Below are 23210 nucleotides of genomic sequence, written 5' to 3'. Positions count from 1 at the left end.
ATTTATTTGTCCTTCAACCCCTTCCCACCACCCCCACATCCAATAAAAATTGATTACCTGCTCCTCCACCACTCCTGCCCTGAAATTTTTTTACTCCCCCCTCCCCATCAGGTTCTTACCTCGGAACTCCGTGCTGAATTCCGAAGGCACGCGAAGGCTGAACAGAGGCCATAAAAGCGGCATGGGACGGCAGTTAAGTTAATTTGAATATATTTAATGTCAACCTCCATATGGAGATGAAGGGCCCGCCGCCAGTTGCGGCCGGGTGGGGGGCGCCTCACCGAGGTCCCACAGCTGCTGGTAATATGCAGTGGGCCCTTCTCAACGTCGTGGGTCAAGGCGGGCCTCTCCCCGCAGAATTGTACTGGCCCCCACGCCTCGACTCGTGGCCGGTAAAATTCTGCCCCATCAGTGTGCAACCAAGCACTTCTAAATGCATACTAATTCCAATAGATCTTTATTTTAATACCGACATTTTCACCAAAGCCTCTTGCATTTATGTACTCAACATATAAATGCAAGTTGTTGTTGTTGTTATTGATCCTGCCGTTATTTCTGTGTTTGCTGGACTGGCAAAAATTTGGTGTATTTACATTCCAACAACAGTCAAGAAGCACATCTGTTTATTAATGCAAAGCTATCATGGAGGGCAGCTAATAAATTTTAGAAGCAGAATAAATAGTGCATTGTTGCTTAACCTTTCCCCAATTTAGCAAAAAAAGCACAAAGTATACAAACATCTCCCCTCTCTGTCAATCTAATTCTCTTGGCACCTGTCATGCATTCGTTTAAAAAGGATTTGCGATTTGGTTTTCTGCTATTAGTTTACGAACGTTTCTATGAATGCGCTGGAGAAATTGTGACTTTAAAATCTCATGCAAAAAAAAAGCTTTTAATTTCTTTGTTTAACTTCTATTACTCATCTTCAAGAGAATAAATAAGAGCATGGCAGGTCAAATTACACACGGGCTCTTGAAAGCAGTAGCCTTGATAGGCTGAATGGCATTGTCTCATTTAGTACTTTATTATGTTCATACTTGAATTGAGGCCAAGTGATGTCCCACAGAAGGGAGTGCAATTAGAAGGCAAGTGGTCTACTCCCATGCTCTTTGCAAACTCACAACTGTTGTGAAGACTACTGGAGTTCTAAAGTGTTATGAATGTTTGGCAAAGCAATAAACAGAGATTCAAAAAATTGTTACAATGGAAGTACATGATTTCACACCTTCTTTGGATCCATATTGAATTTTTTTCGGCCCATAGCCACTTGTTTATTCCGTTGCATATTTTTTCTGGAAAATAAATTAAAATTACATGTTAATTGAAAAGGACAGCCTCAAAAACATACTGTTCATATGGATACTAACCATGACATAGTTAGCAAATCAAATGAATGGACATAAAGAATTACAACACACTGCAGTGAAAACTTTAATAGTCCACCTTTCAATTACTTACCTGAGACATTTTTTTTTTGTGGCACTGAAAGCTAACATATTTCAGGTCGATTTAAGAATTGCATTAAAAGACATCAGCCCAGAATTTGCTGGAGAGTGGCATCTTGTATTGAGTACCATGAGTGGAATTTTTCCTCACCTGCCAGCTCCAATTAATTTTGTGCCATAAATTGCTGGATGTGGAAGTTGATGACAGCATGCCAATGGGGCATCTGGTAAATAATGGCACCAATAGTCAATCTCATTAATTAATTAAATTTAAAGACTTGAATAGTTAGCAAAGCTCTGAAGCGGCAGCTTCACATTATTTAAACAAAGTTTATCACCAAATTGCATGCAGGAAATATGTAGCTCTAATTTTATTTGCCTATGAAACATGAACATAAGCATATGTATAAGACAGCCTCATGTCCAGGGTTTTTTTAATTTATGAAATTCAGGAATCAAGATAGTTGCTGCTTATGAGGGAAAGCTAGATATTTTATAGCAAATTAAAAGTATGTGTTATTAGTGGGGTCAGCATGGCAATTGTTGAATACTTACCAATTAGTGGACCTACATACCTTTTTGGGGTTGGGAGAAATCTAAATCCTGATAAACCGAAATTAATTTAACACTGACTTTACTCCCAGCCGGAATCCACACAAAACAATTTGATCAGTTAAACAAATAAGTTTAACTTGCATCCTGTTTGCGTGCTTTATGTGGAACGAGACAATTATTTAATTGCTAACTGGTTTCAAAATGGAAGGACATTTGAAACATAAATGAACCCATGAACAGGATCCTGACTCCATTTAATAACAGCCCTAACTTTCTGTGGTGATATTGTTACAACCGAGGCGGGAGTAATGCACTGTCAATTCAGTCCCAATACTCCACAGGTCATAGCATATTATTAAAGTTTTCTGACCTACCAGAACTTAGCCGAATTAAACACTTTTATTAACCCCCCAGAATAAAACAGACCAAACCAGGTATCTTTAAACAGAAACAAATTAAGTATTTATTAATAAACTAAATCTTAAACACTATTGAAATAAACTTATGTCTAAAAGACTTGATAACTTCTTATTTCTCTTAACCCTAATGTACACACATACATTCAAAAACCAACAGTTAACCAGTATTAAAATTGATGTTTCTTCGGAATATTTAAGTCGCTGGGTTGTAAGTCCAGGTGATTTACGTTCCCGGTTGGTGAGGTGTCCCTGAGTAGAATAATCAGATGCCACTCGAAGTCTCCTGGTGAATTCAACAACCATTCAAAGCACTTCGGTTGCAGCAGGTGTCATATAGTTCTTTCAACAAGGAGTATAGCAACAGGTCTATTTGGATTTTAAAATTGGTAGTCTTTCAGTAGAAACATTACTGAGAATTCCAGCAAACACAGACAACTGAGAGTCACATCTGAGGTAAAGACTTCTGAGAGTTTGAAGTAAAAAAGGAAAATGCTACCTCCAACAATACAAATGTTCTTTTCTGGGGTTTCTCTCTCCTTAGGCAGTAGAGAGCCTGAAGACAGATGTAGGTTTTTTTGCTAAGAGGGACGGATCCTTCCTTTAATGTAGAGCACGCTTCGCTGGACTCCAATTCAAACCGGTTATAGCCAGTTTTTATACACAGTCAAAAATTACAATACAGCACATAGCTCCCTCTCCTGCTGTTGCCTAGGAAACACGTGCAGCTGCTGGCACACTGCGCCCCTTAGTTTTTAAAGGTACACTGTTTTTAAACAGCAGAAAAAAAAACAGTTCCATGACAATATTAATTAAATTTTACAGTGCAAATGCAGTGTTACGACCAGGTGAGAAAGGTGTCCAGGGGTCCATTGCTGTCTTCACCTGGTCTTATTGTAACAGGGTTTAATTTTAAACACTCTGTTTTGAGCATCCTTTTTGTGATTCATTGTTCACAATTTTCCAATTATAAGACAAAGAAACCAATTCACACAGGCTTTGAGGTTTAAAGAAGAAAGATGAAATTTTATTAAACCTTAAACTTAAACTCTAATACGGTTCACGTCTACAGATATATGACGCACCCACGCTAACATGCACACGCGATATGCACATGCAGATAGGAACAGAAAAGAGAACAGGAAAATTTCGTAGAGAGGAGTTTGAGGCAATATCGTGTTATGGTGCTTCGAGCTCACTCATGTCCTTTCGTAAGTAGTCTTGCTTTTTGTTGGGGCCCAGTAGTCGTCTTAAAACCCTGTTCATGTAGGAAACATTTCTCTCTTTGAGTTTCACGTTTTTTCACAAGATTCAGTTCTGTGGGAAGGAGATGGCAGCAGGCAGAAAGGAAAGGCTGTAATTCTTGCTTCAGCTCCAGACAGATCTTTACTCCATGAGCACACGCCTTTGTCTGAGTTCAAATCCTTTGTTGGAAGTTCAAATTCTCTGCAACAGCCAGTGAGTCAGGTGACTAAAACTGGTCTGACCACTTCCTCTGTGTATTGGGGAAGCAACGACTGGGTCCCCATTATTCCAACATTGCTAGTACTCTACAAATGTCCTTCCAGTCAGGGTCTTGCAATTTTAAGTTTGAATGTTCATGTGGCCAAATAATGTGTGCCTCAGTCTTGGCAGGTGCAGGATTTGCCTCACAGCAGCAATTTCTTTACACTTGTTTGGAGGCTGCCAGGTTAATGACAGCAGTACAAATCATCCAGCAATTTGTGGCGAATCACAACTTATGGCATATCTCTATCTCACCAACAAATTATTGGGTATTTTACCACCAATAACTGCAGTGCGCATTATAGTAGCTATTGTTCTGCCAGCAAATTCTGAGTCAACATTATGTACGTTCGGCATTTAGAGTTCATCTAGGGGCGGCACAGTGGCTAGCACCGCAGCCTCACAGCTCCAGGGACCCGGGTTCGATTCCGGGTACTGCCTGTGTGGAGTTTGCAAGTTCTCCCTGTGTCTGCGTGGGTTTTCTCCGGGTGCTCCGGTTTCCTCCCACAAGCCAAAAGACTTGCAGGTTGATAGGTAAATTGGCCATTATAAATTGTCACTAGTATAGGTAGGTGGTAGGGAAATATAGGGACAGGTGGGGATGTTTGGTGGGAATATGGGATTAGTGTAGGATTAGTCTAAATGGGTGGTTGATGTTCGGCACAGACTCGGTGGGCCGAAGGGCCTGTTTCAGTGCTGTATCTCTAATCAGATAGACTTAGGGTAGCAGGATCATTTGAGACCTCAGGAGGTGGTTGTCCCTGCCTTTTTGTGAATCCCCACAGGCCCAGTTAAGGGTTCCATGCTTAGGGTTATTAGCCATGGCCAATTGTGGAGCCAAAATATTTTCAATGGTGATGGCAGAAGAGCTAGAACCTTGAAGGACAATGTCTGCTCACAGGTGGAGGATCCTTCAGGAAGAGGACTTGTATTCCTTAAAAGCACACGAAGACGACAACGGGAAACCAACTCATACAATTCCACTAGTTGCATTGCTCATTTCTCAAGGAAGTGAAAAAATGGGAGGCTCTTATGAGCAATTAAAGAGGAAAGCACGGGACTGTGAAGCATGGAGAAATGAGCAGAGGACCTGCCTTTGGGCACAGCACCACTGCTGATTGACAGACTAGTGTTACGACCAGGTGAGAAAGGTGTCCAGGGGTCCCTTTTAGCCTTCACCTGTCTTATTGTAACGGGGTTTAATTTTAAACACACTGTGTTTTGAGCTCCCCCTTGGTGAATCCTTCTTCACCACTTTCCAATTATAAGGCAAAGAAATGAGCACAACCAGGTTTTCTCAGAAGAAAAGTGAAATTTATCAAACCTTAAACTTAAACTCTAATTCGGTTAACGCCTGCAGATACATGCCACGCCCCTCGCTAGAATGCATACGGGATATGCACATGCAAATGGAGACAGAAAAGAGAAGAAAAATAAAGTTAAAAAGTTAGAGGCAATCTCTGAAGGGTTTTTTTTTATACTGTGCTTCGAGCTCACTGTAGTCCTTTTGTAAGTAGTCTTGCTTTTCGTTGGGGCCCAGTATTCTTCTTAAACCTTGTTCACTGTAGGAGACTTTTCTCGCTTGGGGTTCATGTGTCTTCAATGGATACTCAGTTCCGTGAGAAAGAGATGAGAGCAGACAGGAAAGAGATCTTTTCAGTCCAGGAGCAAACAGCTTTCTGAGTTTCAAACACTCTGTGGCAAGTTCAAATAGCCAGTTAGTCATGTGACTAAACTGGTCTGACTGGGTTTTCTGTGTATTGGGGGAGCAGGGACTGGGTCCTTTGTTCCAATACTGCCTGCTAGCATGCAAAAAAAAGTATTTCCGGCGAGGGCCCTGGCAATTCCTGGTGATAGGCCCTCTTTTCTTCCCAGCAACATTTTTAAGTTTTTAAATGTTCATGTGGTGAAATAGTGTGTGCCTCATTCTTGGCAGATGAGGGCCTGCATGACACAGGACAATCCATTGTTACAGGATTATGAAAGTAAAATTTGGGTGCATCGAGTCTTGAATCTCACATTTAGAAAATTCTAAATAAGGCTCGATAGATCATTATGGCACCACTTACGTATTATCTGAAAGTTATTGCTTAAAAACAACAGAATAAAAAGTTAAGAAATCTAAACCTATCATCAAATACCCATTTTAGTTTAATTTCATATACAACAGACTTTCTGTACAATGTTATAGAGTCAGAGTTATACAGCACAGAAACAGGCCCTTCAGCCCATTGTGTCTGTGCTGGCCATCAAGCACCTAACTATTCTAATCCCACTTTCCAGCACTTGGCCCGTAGCCTTGTATGCTATGGCATTTCAAGTGCTCATTTAAATACTTCTTAAATTTTGTCAGGGCTCCTGCCTCTACCACCTCTTCAGGCAGTTCGTTCTAGATTCCAATCACCCTCTGGGTGAAAAGCCCATTTCCTCAAATCCACTCTAAACCCCCTGCACCTTACCTTAAATCTATGCCCCCTGGTTATTGACCCCTCTGCTAAGGGAAAACGTTTCTTCCTATCTAATCTATCAATGCCCCTCATAATTTTGTATACCTCAATCATATCTCCCCTCAGCCTTCTCTGCTCTAAGGAAAACAACCCGAGCCTTTTCAGTCTCTCTTCATAGCTGAAATGCTCCAGCCCAGGCAACATCCTGGTGAATCTCCTCTGCACCCTCTCCTGCTGTATTTTTTTCTTTTTCTGTTACAGATCACATGACTCTCCAGTGCAGCCACGAATGTGGCCCCACTGGAACACTTACACATAACAACTAATTCCCAGCTAATTAGTTCCTAGCACTTTACAGATAGCATAACAATATATAACAGATATAATAGCCTTGGAGGGAGTGCAATTGTTCACTAGACTGATTCCTGGGATGAGGGGATTCTCTTATGAGGAGAGATTGAATATACTCGGGCTATATCACCTGCAACTTAGAAGGATGACAGATGATCTCACTGAAACATACTGGGGGGAATTTTACGGAGGCGACTGGGCTCCCAGCCACTGGCTGGAGAACTGGTAAGAGGCATGCGTTGCCTCCTTTGGAGAAGGTCTGTCGGATTACAAGCACTCAAGCACTTGAGAGGCCACAGGCAGGTCATTCCCAGAACCAAGACACCAGGGACAGGAAGTCCCACCCACCAAGAGCTGCCAGCCAATCAGAGGCCGGCAGATCTTTTGCTCGGTAACACCACCAGGGAGGCGGTGGCTACTGCTGAAACAGCACCCATCAGAGGCCCAGGATTGTGGAGCAACCGAGGCCAGAGGTAACTGATGGCGAGAGGGGTTTCACGGGGGAGGGGAGCATCAGAGGATTGACAGCAAGGGCGTGGGTGGCTCTTAGCGGGCTCTCAGCTGGCCCCCCTCACCTGATGCCATGTCCCTCAATCAGACACTCAGTGCCTTTGAACAAGGGACGCCCCCCCACCCCCCCTCTCCCCAGGAGACCACAAGCAACCCTGCATGAGTTTGCATGTTGTGCTCCACATCGCGACAAGCCTGCCCACTGCTGCATTAATACCAGCAGTGACAGGAAGAGGCCCTTAATTGCCTCTTAAGAGCCTCAATTGGTGCTGGGGCGGGAAGGCTGTCCACAGGCCTTCCCATCACGGTCTTAATCGGAGTGTAGGCGAGTAGGTGGCAAGATCCACGCCAGCCACTATCCGGCCCAGTTAAATGCCCTCGCCCCCCCTCCAAACTCGCCATGAGGGAGACCATAAAATACCATCCACAAAATTCTTAAAGGGTTAGATAAAGTAGATACTGGAAGGATGTTTCCCCTGTCTGCAGAGTCCAGAACTTGGGGCCAGTGTCTCAGAATAAGGAGTCAGCCATTTAAGACCAAGATGAGGAGAAATTTCTTCATTCATAGGGTTGTGGATCTTTGGAGTTTGCTACCCCACAGGACAGTGAATGCTCAGTCACTGAATTCAAGATTGAGATCGATAGATTTTTGGATACTAAGGGAGTTAAGGGATATGGGGATAGTGCGGGAAGGTGGAATTAAAATAGATTGGCTAGCAAAAACTACAACCCCATGGGCCCCTCCTCCCACTGAACTTCACATTCACCCTCCCATCCCCACTCACAGAGGCCAATCTGGAAGATCCAGACGACCCTGCCTCACTTACCTGAGGTCTGGGTCTCCAGTGCTCAGCCTGGGTCCAAGGTCTCTGCATTACTGGCAATGTCTGCACGGTGGATGTATGAAATTCACTGCCAGGAACGGTGGTGGAAGCAGAAACCCTCAACTCTTTTAAAAGGTACCTGGAAATGCACCTGAAGTGCTGTAACCTGCAAGGCTACGGACCAGGTGCTGGAAGGTGGGATTAGATTGGGCGGCTAGTTTTTTCAGCCAGCGCAGACACTGTGCTGTAATTTTTCTATGGTTTCTATGGACTGCAGAACATCCAGGTCTACCATTGCTACAGACACAGACCCTAGGGAAAAAAGCCACCTACATCACTGTCTCCAAGAAAAACCTGAACCTGGTGGGCCAGCTGCAAAATAATTCTACTAGCCTGAGACTTCGGAACCACAAATACAGCTGGAAGACAACTGACTGACCAGACACCATAAACTGTATATTATTTTTATTTGTTCTGGACTTTAATCCAACCCAACTATCCTTCATCACTCTTTAATCTATTTGTGTGTGTGTGTTTTTTTTTTAATTCATTCATGGGATGTAGGCGTCACTGGCCAGGCCAGCATTTATTGCCCATCCGTAATTGCCCTTCAGAAGGTGGTGGTGAGCTGCCTTCTTGAATCGCTGCAGTCCATTTGGGGTAGGTATACCCACAGTGCTGTTAGGAAGGAAGTTCCAGGATTTTGACCCAGCGACAGTGAAGGAACGGCGATATAGTTCCAAGTCAGGATGGTGTGTGACTTGGAGGGGAACTTGCAGGTAGTGGTGTGCCCATGTATTTGCTGCCCTTGTCCTTCCAGTTGGTAGAGGTCGCGGGTTTGGAAGGTGCTGTCTAAGGAGCCTTGGTGCATTGCTGCAGTGCATCTTGTAGATGGTACACACTGCTGCCACTGTGCGTTGGTGGTGGAGGGAGTGAATGTTTGTAGATGGGGTGCCAATCAAGCGGGCTGCTTTGTCCTGGATAGTGTCGAGCTTCTTGAGAGTTGTTGGAGCTGCACCCAGCCAGGCAAGTGGAGAGTATTCCATCACACTCCTGACTTATGCCTTGTAGATGGTGGACAGGCTTTGGGGAATCAGGAGGTGAGTTACTCGCCTCAGGATTCCTAGCCTCTGACCTGCTCTTGTAGCCATGGTATTTATATGGCTACTCCAGTTCAGTTTCTGGTCAATGGTAGCCCCTAGGATGTTGATAGTGGGGGGATTCAGCAATGGTAATGCTGTTGAATGTCAAGGGGAGATGGTCATTGCCTGGCACTTGTGTGGTGCAAATGTTACTTGCCAATTATCCCAAGCCTGGATATTGTCCAGGTCTTGCTGCATTTCTACACAGACTGCTTCAGTATCTGAGGAGTCACAATGCTGAACATTGTGCAATCATCAGCGAACACCCCCACTTCTGACCGAATGATTGAAGGAAGGTCATTGATGAAGCAGCTGAAGATGGTTGGGTTTAGGACACTACCCTGAGGAACTCCTGCAGTGATGTCCTGGAGCTCAGATGATTGACCTCCAACAACCACAACCATCTTCCTTTGCGCTCGGTATGACTCCAGCTAGCAAAGGGTTTTCCCCCTGATTCCCATTGACTCCAGTTTTGCTAGGGCTCCTTGATGCCATACTCGGTCAAATGCTGCCTTGATGTCAAGGGCAGTCACTCTCACCTCACCTCTTGAGTTCAGCTCTTTTGTCCATGTTTGAACCAAGGCTGCAATGAGGTCAGAAGCTGAGTGGCCCTGGCGGAACCCAAACTGAGCGTCACTGAGCAGGTTATTGCTAAGCAAGTGCCGCTTGCTTAGATCTGATCCGTTGGTTATGGGATCGCTTGGCTCTATCTATCGCATGCTGCTTACGTAGTTTGGCATGCAAGTAGTCCTGGGTTGTAGCTTCACCAGGTTGATACCTCATTTTGAGGTATGCCTGGTGCTGCTCCTGGCATGCCCTCCTGCACTCTTCATTGAACCAGGGTTGGTCTCCTGGCCTAATGGTAATGGTAGAGTGGGGGATATGCCGGGCCATAAGGTTACAGATTGTGGTTGAATACAATTTTGCTGCTGCTGATGGCCCACAGCACCTCATGGGTCCCCAGTACCTCATGGGTCCCCAGTTTTGCATTGCTAGATCTGTTCGAAATCTATCCCATTTAGCACGGTGATAGTGCCACACAACATGATGGACGGTATCCTCAATGTGAAGACGGGATTTCGTCTCCACAAGGACTGTGCGGTGGTCGCTCCTACCAATACTGTCATGGACAGAAGCATCTGCGGCAGGCAGACTGGTGAGGACGAGGTCAAGTATGTTTTTCACTCATGTTGGTTTCCCCACCACCTGTCGCAGACCCAGTCTAGCAACTATGTTCTTTAGGACTCGGCCACCTCGGTCAGTAGTGGTGCTACCGAGCCACTCTTGGTGATGGACATTGAAGTCTCCCACCCAGAGTACATTTTGTGCCCTTGCCACCCTCAGTGCTTCCTCCAAGTGGTGTTCAACATGGAGGAGTACTGAGTCATCAGCTGAGGGAGGGCGGTAGGTGGTAATCAGCAGGAGGTTACCTTGCCCATGTTTGACCTGATGCCATGAGACTTTATGGGGTCCGAAGTCGATGTTGAGGCCTCCCAGGGCAACTCCCTCCCTACTGTATACCACTGTCCTGCCACCTCTGGTGGGTCTGTCCTGCCGGTGGGACAGGACATACCCAGGGATGGTGATGGCAGTGTCTGGGACATTGTCTGTAAAGTATGTTTCCGTGAATATGACTATGTCAGGCTTGACTAGTCTGTGGGACAGCTCTCCCAACTTTGGCACAAGCCCCAGATGTTAGTAAGGAGGACTTTGCAGAGTCGACAGGGCTGGGTTTGCCGTTGTCGTTTCCGTTGCCTAGGTCGGCGTCAGGTGGTCCGTCTGGTTTCATTCCTTTTTATTGACTTCGTAGGGGTTAGGTACAACTGAGTGGCTTGCTAGGCCATTTCAGAGGGCATGTAAGAGTTAACCACATTGCTGTGGGTCTGGAGTCACATGTCGGCCAGACCAGGTAAGGACAGCAGATTTCCTTCCCTAAGGGACATTAGTGAACCAGATGGGTTTTTACAACAATCGACAATGGCTTCATGGTCATCATTAGACTAGCTTTTTAATTCCAGATTTATTAATTAAATTCAAATTCCACCTTCTGCTGTGGTGGGATTCAAACCCATGTCCCCAGAGAAATACCCTGGGTCTCTGGGTTACTAGTCCAGTGATAATACCACTACACCACCGCGTGTGCGTGTGAGTGAGTGAGTGAGTGAGTGAGTGAGTGAGTGAGTGAGTGAGTGAGTGAGTGAGTGAGTGAGTGAGTGAGTGAGTGAGTGAGTGAGTGAGTGAGTGAGTGAGGTGAGTGAGTGAGTAGCGTAGTTTTATTATTTTATTTAGATCAGGTTTCCATTTTAAGTACAATAAACTCACCTCTTTCTTGCTTAAACTCAACAAAACCTCTCCAATTAGTTCTTTTATGATCACAACAAAGGTAAAAGGTTAAACACTCACTGAAGTGGTAAGCATAACCACTGTTTAAAAAAAGGAATAAACCCTGTTGCAGTCAAACAAGGAGAAGGGCAAGACAAGAGCAATGCGACCCCTCCTCACCTGATCATAACACAGAAATTTGGGGGCTCTAGTCCGTGATCAGAACCCAAAGACAAATGAGAAATTGGAAGTGGGAAACCAAATTGATCTCTAGTAAAAATTTGAAAACTTCAAGACAGGATTTCTTGTGGGTTTCACTGCTCGAGTACTAATATGTCCACATTCGAGACCAGTACCTTCCTAAACCACAGTGAACTTGGGACAGGTTAAAAGCCCTATCTTTTGAAGAGTTGAGGAATGTAGCTGAGCAGTTAGAGATTACTATCCAACCAAATCCTAGGTAGCCCGAAGTCCTAAAACATGTGGCCAACCATTTTGCACTTGAACCTGAAGACTCAAACAGGTTTTGGAGTCAGAAACAGGGTAACGTTAGCTAAAATACAATTAGAACAGAGGAGACTGGAATTAGAATTCCAGAAGGAGAAAGAGCAGAGAGAGTATCAGGAAAGGGAAAAAGAGCTACCAGAAAGAGAAGGAGGAAAGGGAGTTAAGGCAGCTCAAACTAACTAGGGGAATGACCCAATACACCCAGTGAACACACGGCCAGTGAGGGAGTTACTCCTAGCTCAGGATTGGGTGCTGAGCTCTTAAAAGTTTTCCCAGTTGATATCAAAGTTCAATGAGGGGGAGGTGGAAGCATTTCTCGTTTCTTTTGAAAAGCTTGCAAAACAGCTGTCGTGGCCAGGAGAAGGAGTGATGCCCGAAAACCTGTGTGTTTCCATTGTGACAAGGCAGGGCACTTTCGAGCTGACTGCTGGAAGTTACGGGGAAAACCTATGGGGTTAATCAGGTACACCAGAACAGTGCAGGCAAAGCGGCCCTGATGGAAAGCACAGCAGACCAGACTGTGGCTTTAACTGCGGCAGTAAGACCCAGTAAATCTACCACTGTGAGTGCAGGAAAACTTAACAAAATCCCTGAGAGTTACTAGGATTTGGTGTCCCAAGGAAAAGTGACCCCACACCCCTCAAGTGCAAGCAAGCCCATAGTCATACTTAGGGATACAGAGGCCACCCAATCTCGTCTGCTGGGAAAGGCATGACCTTTCCCCTAGAGAGTGCATTGAATGCTGGAGTGGTATCAGAGGGCAACCATTGGGATTGTCCAGTCCAATCAGGGCATCAATTTCATGTCTGGGATGTTTCAAAAAGTCATGCGTAATCTGTGCATAACCCAGCTAAGGTCGTCAGCCTACCACCCACAGTCACAAGGAGCTTTGGAATGGTACCACCAGACCCCAAAGACAATGATCAGGGCATACTGCTACGAGTACCCCCATGACTGGGACAAAGGGTTGGGATTTCTCCTGTTTGCCACCAGGGACTCACACAATGAGTCCACAAGCTTTACTCCCTTTGAATTAATTTATAGAAATGAGGGATGAGCCTTCCATGTTTGCCTACATGTTCATGTTCCAGGAGCAGCTCATGAGAGCCTGTGCAGTGGCTCAGGAGCAACTAAAAACCTCCCGACAGCTATGAAAAGGCAGGTAGATAAACATGCCAAGGCCATAACATTTCAGCCTGCAGACCATGTGCTGGCACTACTCCCAATACAGATTGAACCCCTGAAAGGCCGATTCAGTGTCTCATACCGAGTAGCGAAAAGGATTAGCCAGGTAAATTATTTAATTAAAAGCAAAATACTGTGGATGCTGGAAATCTGAAATAAAAACAAGAAATGCTGGAACCACTCAGCAGGTCTGGCAGCATCTGTGGAAAGAGAAGCAGAGTTAACGTTTCGGGTCAGTGACCCTTCTTCGGAACAAGCAAATATTAGAAATGTCAAAGGTTATCAGCAAGTGAGCCGGGGGTGGGGCAAGAGATAACAAAGGAGAAGGTGGAGATTGGACAAGGCCACATAGATGACCAAGAGGTCATGGAGCAAAGGCAAACAATATGTTAATAGTGTGTTGAAAGACAAAGCATTAGTACAGATAGGGTGTTAACGAACTGAAGATTGAACAGCAGCAAGTACAAACATGAAAAAAAACAGTGGGTAAGCAAACTGAACAAACTACAATGAAATGAAATGAACAAAAGAAAAAAAATTGTAAAAAATGTAAAAAAGAAAAAATAACTAAAAATTATTTAATTGACACCCCAGTGCCACATCAACATGTTAAAACATCACAGCTGGGAAGGGGACAACCAAGCCCAGGTCTGTCAGGCAGTTAGGACAAAAGAGGACAAAAAGGACAGTGAAGATGAGTTAGAGGAGGGCCTTGAAGGTTCCCAAATCAAACCCCCTACTGTCTGGTTAGCCAACACTGAAATGTTAGGAAAGTTAGACACTGTACTCTCCTACTTAAATGCAAGACAAAGCGAAGCCCTAAAAAGGATGCTCAAAGCATTTAAAGAAATCTGCAGGGACACACCAGGGTGCACAACCCTAACCAGGAGTTGGCAACATGTCCGTATACAGACACCTGTGTACGTGGTGAAATTTTGAGGTCCATGACTGGTAATTTCAGCGATGAGAAATTTCCCATTGGCTCCAGACAGGCTTAAAAATAAAAATCCCAGCCAGCAGATTCACAGTTGATAGGTTCTTAGAGCGGGTACAGCGCTTCCAACTCGGACAGGTTTGTGGTTTTCTGGCGGGTTCCGATGTTTTTTTTAAAAGCCCACGGAAAACCACGAACATTTCCCAATTGGAAGCGCTGTTCCCGCTCTAAGAACCTGCCAGCTGTGAAACTGCCGGCTGCGATTGTTTTAAAAAACTGACCAATCGCAAAGCTGAGAGTTCCCACTCTATGTAACTGTCAAAGAGAGAGCGGGGAGAGAGAGAGAGAGAGAGAGAGAGAAAGGGGCAAGTGGGAGAGAGAGAGAGAGAAGGGGGACGGGGAGAGAGAGAGAGAGAGAGAGAGAGAGAAGGGGGACGGGGTGGGGAAGAGAGGGAGGGGACGGGGGGGAAGTGAGGGGGGGGACGAAGGAGGGAAGTGAGGGGGGGACGGGGGAAGAGAGGGGGGGACGGGGGGAAGAGAGGGGCGGAACAGGGGGGAAGAGAGGGGGGGACGAGGGCAGGAACGGGGGGGGGAGAAGAGGGGGAAGAGAGGGGGGGACAGGAGGGACGGGGGGGGAGAGACAGAGTGGGGACGGGGGGGGGGGGGGAAGAGACAGAGTGGGGACGGGGGGAGAGAGGAGGATAGGGGGAGAAACAGAGAGCAAGGTGGGGCAGGGAGAAAGACAGAGAGAGAAAGAGTGAGGGGGGGACAGGGTGGGAGAGGGGGGGGCAGAAAGAGGGATGGAGAGAGAGGGGGGATGAGGGATGGAGAGAGTGGGAGGCAGTGGGAAAGATAGATTGGGGTTGGGGATGGGGAAGATAGAGGGAGGTGGAGTGGAGAGAGGGGGACCAGGGGGAGAGTGGGGAGGGAACAGAAGGGGAGAGAAAGAGAGAGAGAGAGACAGAGAGAGACAGAGACAGAGAGAGAGAGAGACAGAGAGAGAGAGAGACAGAGAGAGAGAGAGACAGGGAGAGAGAGCGAGAGAGAGCGAGAGCGACAGAGAGAGAGCGAGAGAGACAGAGACAGAGAGAGATGCGCAGGGGGGGGGGGGATGCGCAGAGAGAGGGGGGGATGCGCAGAGGGGGGGGGGGATGCGCAGAGAGAGGGGGGGATGCGCAGAGAGAGGGGGGGATGCGCAGAGAGAGGGGGGGATGCGCAGAGAGAGGGGGGGGATGCGCAGAGAGAGGGGGGGGATGCGCAGAGAGAGGGGGGGGATGCGCAGAGAGAGGGGGGGGATGCGCAGAGAGAGGGGGGGGATGCGCAGAGAGAGGGGGGGGATGCGCAGAGAGAGGGGGGGGATGCGCAGAGAGGGGGGGGATGCGCAGAGAGGGGGGGGATGCGCAGAGAGGGGGGGGATGCGCAGAGAGGGGGGGGATGCGCAGAGAGGGGGGGGATGCGCAGAGAGGGGGGGGATGCGCAGAGAGGGGGGGGGATGCGCAGAGAGGGGGGGGGATGCGCAGAGAGGGGGGGGGATGCGCAGAGAGGGGGGGGGATGCGCAGAGAGGGGGGGGGATGCGCAGAGAGGGGGGGGGATGCGCAGAGAGGGGGGGGGATGCGCAGAGAGGGGGGGGGATGCGCAGAGAGAGGGGGGGGGATGCGCAGAGAGAGGGGGGGGGGATGCGCAGAGAGAGGGGGGGGATGCGCAGAGAGAGGGGGGGGGGATGCGCAGAGAGAGGGGGGGGATGCGAAGAGAGAGGGGGGGGATGCGCAGAGAGAGGGGGGGATGCGCAGAGAGAGGGGGGGGATGCGCAGAGAGAGGGGGGGGATGCGCAGAGAGAGGGGGGGGATGCGCAGAGAGAGGGGGGGGATGCGCAGAGAGAGGGGGGGGATGCGCAGAGAGAGGGGGGGGATGCGCAGAGAGAGGGGGGGGATGCGCAGAGAGAGGGGGGGGATGCGCAGAGAGAGGGGGGGGATGCGCAGAGAGAGGGGGGGGATGCGCAGAGAGAGGGGGGGGATGCGCAGAGAGAGGGGGGGATGCGCAGAGAGAGGGGGGGATGCGCAGAGAGAGGGGGGGATGCGCAGAGAGAGGGGGGGATGCGCAGAGAGAGGGGGGGATGCGCAGAGAGAGGGGGGGATGCGCAGAGAGAGGGGGGGATGTGCAGAGAGAGGGGGGGATGCGCAGAGAGAGGGGGGGGATGCGCAGAGAGAGGGGGGGATGCGCAGAGAGAGGGGGGGGATGCGCAGAGAGAGGGGGGGATGCGCAGAGAGAGGGGGGGATGCGCAGAGAGAGGGGGGGATGCGCAGAGAGAGGGGGGGGATGCGCAGAGAGAGGGGGGGGATGCGCAGAGAGAGGGGGGGGATGCGCAGAGAGAGGGGGGGGATGCGCAGAGAGAGGGGGGGGATGCGCAGAGAGAGGGGGGGGATGCGCAGAGAGAGGGGGGGGATGCGCAGAGAGAGGGGGGGGATGCGCAGAGAGAGGGGGGGATGCGCAGAGAGAGGGGGGGGATGCGCAGAGAGAGGGGGGGGATGCGCAGAGAGAGGGGGGGGATGCGCAGAGAGAGGGGGGGGATGCGCAGAGAGAGGGGGGGGATGCGCAGAGAGAGGGGGGGGATGCGCAGAGAGAGGGGGGGGATGCGCAGAGAGAGGGGGGGGATGCGCAGAGAGGGGGGGGGGATGCGCAGAGAGGGGGGGGGGATGCGCAGAGAGGGGGGGGGATGCGCAGAGAGGGGGGGGGATGCGCAGAGAGGGGAGGGGATGCGCAGAGAGAGGGGGGGGATGCGCAGAGAGAGGGGGTTGATGCGCAGAGAGAGGGAGTTGATGCGCAGAGAGAGGGGGGATGAGAGAGGGGCGTACAGAGAGAGAGAGAGAGAGAGTGGCGCAGAGAGAGAGAAAGAGGGGCGCAGAGAGAGAGAAAGGGGGCGCAGAGAGAGAGAAAGAGGGGCGCTCGGAGAGAGAGAAAGAGGGGCGCTCGGAGAGAGAGAAAGAGGGGCGCTCGGAGAGAGAGAAAGAGGGGCGCTCGGAGAGAGAGAAAGAGGGGCGCTCGGAGAGAGAGAAAGAGGGGCGCTCGGAGAGAGAGAAAGAGGGGCGCTCGGAGAGAGAGAAAGAGGGGCGCTCGGAGAGAGAGAAAGAGGGGCGCAGGCAGAGAGAGAGGGGCGCAGGCAGAGAGAGAGGGGCGCAGGCAGAGAGAGAGGGGCGCAGGCAGAGAGAGAGGGGCGCAGGGAGAGAGAGAGGGGCGCAGGGAGAGAGAGAGGGGCGCAGGGAGAGAGAGAGGGGCGCAGGGAGAGAGAGAGGGGCGCAGGGAGAGAGAGAGGGGCGCAGGGAGAGAGAGAGGGGCGCAGGGAGAGAGAGAGGGGCGCAGGGAGAGAGAGAGGGGCGCAGGGAGAGAGAGAGGGGCGCAGGGAGAGAGAGAGGGGCGCAGGGAGAGAGAGAGGGGCGCAGGGAGAGAGAGAGGGGCGCAGGGAGAGAGAGAGGGGCGCAGGGAGAGAGAGAGAGGGGCGCAGGGAGAGAGAGAGAGGGGCGCAGGGAGAGAGAGAGAGGGGCGCAGGGAGAGAGAGAGAGGGGCGCAGGGAGAGAGAGAGAGGGGCGCAGGGAGAGAGAGAGGGGCGCAGGGAGAGAGAGAGGGGCGCAGGGAGAGAGAGAGGGGCGCAGGGAGAGAGAGAGGGGCGCAGGGAGAGAGAGAGGGGCGCAGGGAGAGAGAGAGGGGCGCAGGGAGAGAGAGAGGGGCGCAGGGAGAGAGAGAGGGGCGCAGGGAGAGAGAGAGGGGCGCAGAGAGAGAGAGAGGGCGCAGAGAGAGAGAGAGGGCGCAGAGAGAGAGAGAGGGCGCAGAGAGAGAGAGAGGGCGCAGAGAGAGAGAGAGGGCGCAGAGAGAGAGAGAGGGCGCAGAGAGAGAGAGAGGGCGCAGAGAGAGAGAGAGGGCGCAGAGAGAGAGAGAGGGCGCAGAGAGAGAGAGGGCGCAGAGAGAGAGAGGGCGCAGAGAGAGAGAGGGCACAGAGAGAGAGAGGGCACAGAGAGAGAGAGGGCAGAGAGAGAGAGAGGGCAGAGAGAGAGAGAGGGCACAGAGAGAGAGAGGGCACAGAGAGAGAGAGGGCACAGAGAGAGAGAGGGCACAGAGAGAGAGGGGGCACAGAGAGAGAGGGGGCACACAGAGAGAGAGGGGGCACACAGAGAGAGAGGGGGCACACAGAGAGAGAGGGGGCACACAGAGAGGGGGCACACAGAGAGGGGGCACACAGAGAGAGAGGGGGCACACAGAGAGAGAGAGGGGGCACACAGAGAGAGAGAGGGGGAACACAGAGAGAGAGGGGGCACAGAGAGAGAGAGAGGGGGCACAGAGAGAGAGAGGGGGCACACAGAGAGAGAGAGGGGGCACAGAGAGAGAGAGAGGGGGCACAGAGAGAGAGAGAGGGGGCACAGAGAGAGAGAGAGGGGGCACAGAGAGAGAGAGAGGGGGCACACAGAGAGAGAGAGGGGGCACACAGAGAGAGAGAGGGGGCACACAGAGAGAGAGAGGGGGCACACAGAGAGAGAGAGGGGGCACACAGAGAGAGAGAGGGGGCACACAGAGAGAGAGAGGGGGCACACAGAGAGAGAGAGGGGGCACACAGAGAGAGAGAGGGGGCACACAGAGAGAGAGAGGGGGCACACAGAGAGAGAGAGGGGGCACACAGAGAGAGAGAGGGGGCACACAGAGAGAGAGAGGGGGCACACAGAGAGAGAGAGGGGGCACACAGAGAGAGAGAGGGGGCACACAGAGAGAGAGAGGGGGCACACAGAGAGAGAGAGGGGGCACACAGAGAGAGAGAGGGGGCACACAGAGAGAGAGAGGGGGCACACAGAGAGAGAGAGGGGGCACACAGAGAGAGAGAGGGGGCACACAGAGAGAGAGAGGGGGCACACAGAGAGAGGGGGCACACAGAGAGAGAGAGGGGGCACACAGAGAGAGAGGGGGCACACAGAGAGAGAGGGGGCACACAGAGAGAGAGGGGGCACACAGAGAGAGAGGGGCACACAGAGAGAGAGGGGCACACAGAGAGAGAGGGGGCACACAGAGAGAGAGGGGGCACACAGAGAGAGAGGGGGCACACAGAGAGAGAGGGGGCACACAGAGAGAGAGGGGGCACACAGAGAGAGAGGGGGCACACAGAGAGAGAGGGGGCACACAGAGAGAGAGGGGGCACACAGAGAGAGAGGGGGCACACAGAGAGAGAGGGGGCACACAGAGAGAGAGGGGGCACACAGAGAGAGAGGGGGCACACAGAGAGAGAGGGGGCACACAGAGAGAGAGGGGGCACACAGAGAGAGAGGGGGCACACAGAGAGAGAGGGGGCACACAGAGAGAGAGGGGGCACACAGAGAGAGAGGGGGCACACAGAGAGAGAGGGGGCACAGAGAGAGAGAGGGGGCACAGAGAGAGAGAGGGGGCACACAGAGAGAGAGGGGGCACACAGAGAGAGAGGGGGCACACAGAGAGAGAGGGGGCACACAGAGAGAGAGGGGGCACACAGAGAGAGAGGGGGCACACAGAGAGAGAGGGGGCACACAGAGAGAGAGGGGGCACACAGAGAGAGAGGGGGCACACAGAGAGAGAGGGGGCACACAGAGAGAGAGGGGGCACACAGAGAGAGAGGGGGCACACAGAGAGAGAGGGGGCACACAGAGAGAGAGAGGGCACACAGAGAGAGAGGGGGCACACAGAGAGAGAGGGGGCACACAGAGAGAGAGGGGGCACACAGAGAGAGAGAGGGCACACAGAGAGAGAGAGGGCACACAGAGAGAGAGAGGGCACACAGAGAGAGAGAGGGCACACAGAGAGAGAGAGGGCACACAGAGAGAGAGAGGGCACACAGAGAGAGAGAGGGCACACAGAGAGAGAGAGGGCACAGAGAGAGAGAGAGGGCACACAGAGAGAGAGAGGGCACACAGAGAGAGAGAGGGCACACAGAGAGAGAGAGGGCACAGAGAGAGAGAGAGGGCACAGAGAGAGAGAGAGGGCACAGAGAGAGAGAGAGGGCACAGAGAGAGAGAGAGGGCACACAGAGAGAGAGGGCACACAGAGCGGGAGACACAGTGTGGGATTTGGAGATTATTGGCTTTTTTTAGCTGTCCTGTCTTCAGATACTGATTACAAGCAGATGAAGTTGCACAGAGACCATCACGAGTTAAATTGTCTCGTGACAACAGCAATGTGAGAAATGGTCCGTCTTTCTATTGCTGCTCTTTCAACTGCCTCACCTCACTGACCACAATAACAATCCTCTCCTTGAGTTTCATGGTTTATTGGACGAATTTGCACTTCTGACAGTATGAATCCACAGAGGTCATCTGATAAGGTCCATCTACTACCCCGTGACATGATTATTTATTCTGTTAGCAAAAGTAATTCACATTGGGTTTGCATACTATTTTGCTTGCTAGCTAGCTAATATAGCTGTGCTGCTCTCCATTGATGATTGTGTGCTTAGCTACTTTATTTACAGGAAGAAATGTGTTTTGATGGCATTTGATGGCACTTAGGGCGGCACAGTGGCGCAGTGGTTAGCACCGCAGCCTCACAGCTCCAGCGACCCGGGTTCAATTCTGGGTACTGCCTGTGTGGAGTTTGCAAGTTCTCCCTGTGTCTGCGTGGGTTTTCTCCGGGTGCTCCGGTTTCCTCCCACAAGCCAAAAAAAAAACTTGCAGGTTGGGAGGTAAATTGGCCATTATAAATTGCCACTAGTATAGGTAGGTGGTAGGGAAATATAGGGACAGGTGGGGATGTGGTAGGAATATGGGATTAGTGTAGGATTAGTATAAATGGGTGGTTGATGGTCGGCACAGACTCGGTGGGCCGAAGGGCCTGTTTCAGTGCTGTATCTCTAAACTAAAAAAAAACTAAACATTACATTGGCTTTAGACTTTATAAACAGCTTAATTGCCCCGTCCATGGCTGAGTAAGTAATTTTGTCAAATGTGCGTGGTGCAACATGTGGATGTAGGAGAGACCCCACCCATAAAACAGAACCCCGACAACCTGTGTCCCAGAAAACTGGCCCAGATTCAGGAGGAAATACACTATATGCTGGAGAAAAAGCTGATGGAGCCCAACCAGAGCAGCTGGAGTTCCCCAGCTGTGCTTCTGCCCAAGCCCAATGGCTCAGCCAGGCTCTGCATTGATTGCAGGAAGGTTAGTGCAGTTACCAGAGATGATTCCAACCCAAATCCCCACCTGCAAAACAGTATTGATAGAGTAGGGAATCACCAAAATAGACTTGCTAAAAGGATACTGGCGGGTTCCCTTAACACTCCGAGCAAAAGAAATCTCAGCTTTTGTCACCCCAGATGCCCTATTCCAGTGCTCAGTGATGCCTTTTGGATTAAGGAAAGCCCCAGCCAACTTCCAAAGGCCGATGAAGCAGGTAATGACTTGCCTACCCAACTGTGTAGTGTACCTGGACGATATGCTAGTGTACAAGGAGTCCTGGCGGGACCACCTAGACCAATTAGAAGCCCTTTTCCGAAGGTCACAGCCAGCTGGCCTCGTGGTAAACCTTGCAAAAATAAAGTTTGATGAAGCTCAAGTAACCTACTTAGGGCATGTTGTAGGTCAGGGGCGAGTGCTGCCCAGGGCAGCAAAAGTACAGGCGTTGATAGATATTCCCATCCCCACGACCAAACAGGAAATAATGCGATGTTTCGGGATGTGTGGGTTTTACTGCAAGTTTGTCCCAAACTTCAGCACTATAGATGCCGCACTGACAGACTTACTGCAGAAAAGAGCCAAGGTAGTGTGGTCAGAGAGGTGACAGACAGCTTTCGAGAGGCTAAAAGCCATTCTAGTCACTTAACCAGTGCTCGCAGCTCCGAATATTAAGAATCCAATTCAGGACAATGCTTTGGCTAACTGAGTAGAATATCCAATATCACCCTTGTTAACGGCACATTCAAAGCCATTTCGAAGCATTCATGGGTGGAGACATACCTCCGGGTGTAACAACTGACAATACTACCTGAGAGAGATTTGGGTTTTAGACTTTGGACCTCATTAAAAACAAAAGGGATTATGAGAACCATGTGACAGTCTCCCCAGACTGGGTAAAACTTGGAGTTTTGTTACACACAGATGAGCTTACCAGGCACATCTCTAGTGGGACTGTGTGTGTGTCTCTCTCTCTTTCTCCAGATATACTGCAAGTTTTTGAAACCTGTCTGCGACTGCAGCACATCCAAAACTTCCATTGCTAAAGACAGAGACCCCAGGGAAAAAAGACACCTACATCACTGTCTCCAAGAAAAACCTGAACCTGGTGGGCCAGCTGCAAAATACTTCAACCAGCCTGAGACTAAGGAACCCACAACTATAGCCAAAAGACAACTGACTTACCAGACACCGTAGACTGCATATTATTTTTATTTGTTCTGGACTTTAATCCAATCCAAACTATCCCTCATCACTCTGTAATCTATTTGTGTGTGTGTGAGAGAGATTCTCGTGTGTGTGAGTGAAAGTGAAGCGTAGTTTTATTATTTTATTTAGATCGGGTTTCCATTTTAAGTACAACAAACTCACCTTTTTCTTGCTTAAACTCAAGAAAACCTGTCCAATTGGTTTTGTTATGATCACAACAAAGGTAAAAGGTTAAACACTCACTGAAGTGGTAAGCACAACCACTGCTTAAAAAGGAATAAACCCTGTTGTGGTCAAACAAGGAGAAGGGCAAGAGGGGAGCCTTGCAACCCCTCCTCACCTGATCATAAGACTGTTTTTGGTTCCATTTTACCATGTCATTTTTTCAGAGCTGAGGGCCCTGACCACTGAAACACAGCTGTCAATGCTAAAGCGATGAAAATCGAGGATGCGCAAGTGTCTCCTTATCTGAGGAAAGATGTTCTTGCTATAGAGGGAGTGCAGCGAAGGTTTACCAGACCGATTCCTGGGATGGCAGGACTGACGTATGAGAAGAGATTGAGTCGATTAGGATTATATTCGCTGGAGTTCAGAAGAGTGAGGGGGGATCTCATAGAAACCTATAAAATTCTAACAGGACTTGACAGGGTAGATGCAGGAAGGATGTTCCCGGGTCATAGTCT

The 23210-nt window shown here is 50.0% G+C and overlaps 1 protein-coding gene across 4 annotated transcripts in view; it reads right to left on the bottom strand.

Moving 5' to 3' along the window:
* The window catches only part of cyth1b (cytohesin 1b), a 295924-nt gene that overhangs the window by 64270 nt on the left and 208444 nt on the right, over nucleotides 1–23210 (bottom strand). For all 4 annotated transcript variants that reach the window (XM_068058351.1, XM_068058349.1, XM_068058350.1 and 1 more), the window contains exon 4: nucleotides 1226–1292. In XM_068058351.1, coding sequence (XP_067914452.1) covers nucleotides 1226–1292 — 67 coding nt within the window. The remainder of the gene's footprint in view (nucleotides 1–1225; nucleotides 1293–23210) is intronic.

The sequence above is a fragment of the Heterodontus francisci genome, chromosome 26 (genome assembly GCF_036365525.1).
Source record: "Heterodontus francisci isolate sHetFra1 chromosome 26, sHetFra1.hap1, whole genome shotgun sequence".
Classification (NCBI taxonomy): Eukaryota; Metazoa; Chordata; class Chondrichthyes; order Heterodontiformes; family Heterodontidae; genus Heterodontus; species Heterodontus francisci.
Note: the sequence above shows the minus strand (reverse complement) of the source record. Positions and strands in the feature narration are given on the sequence as shown.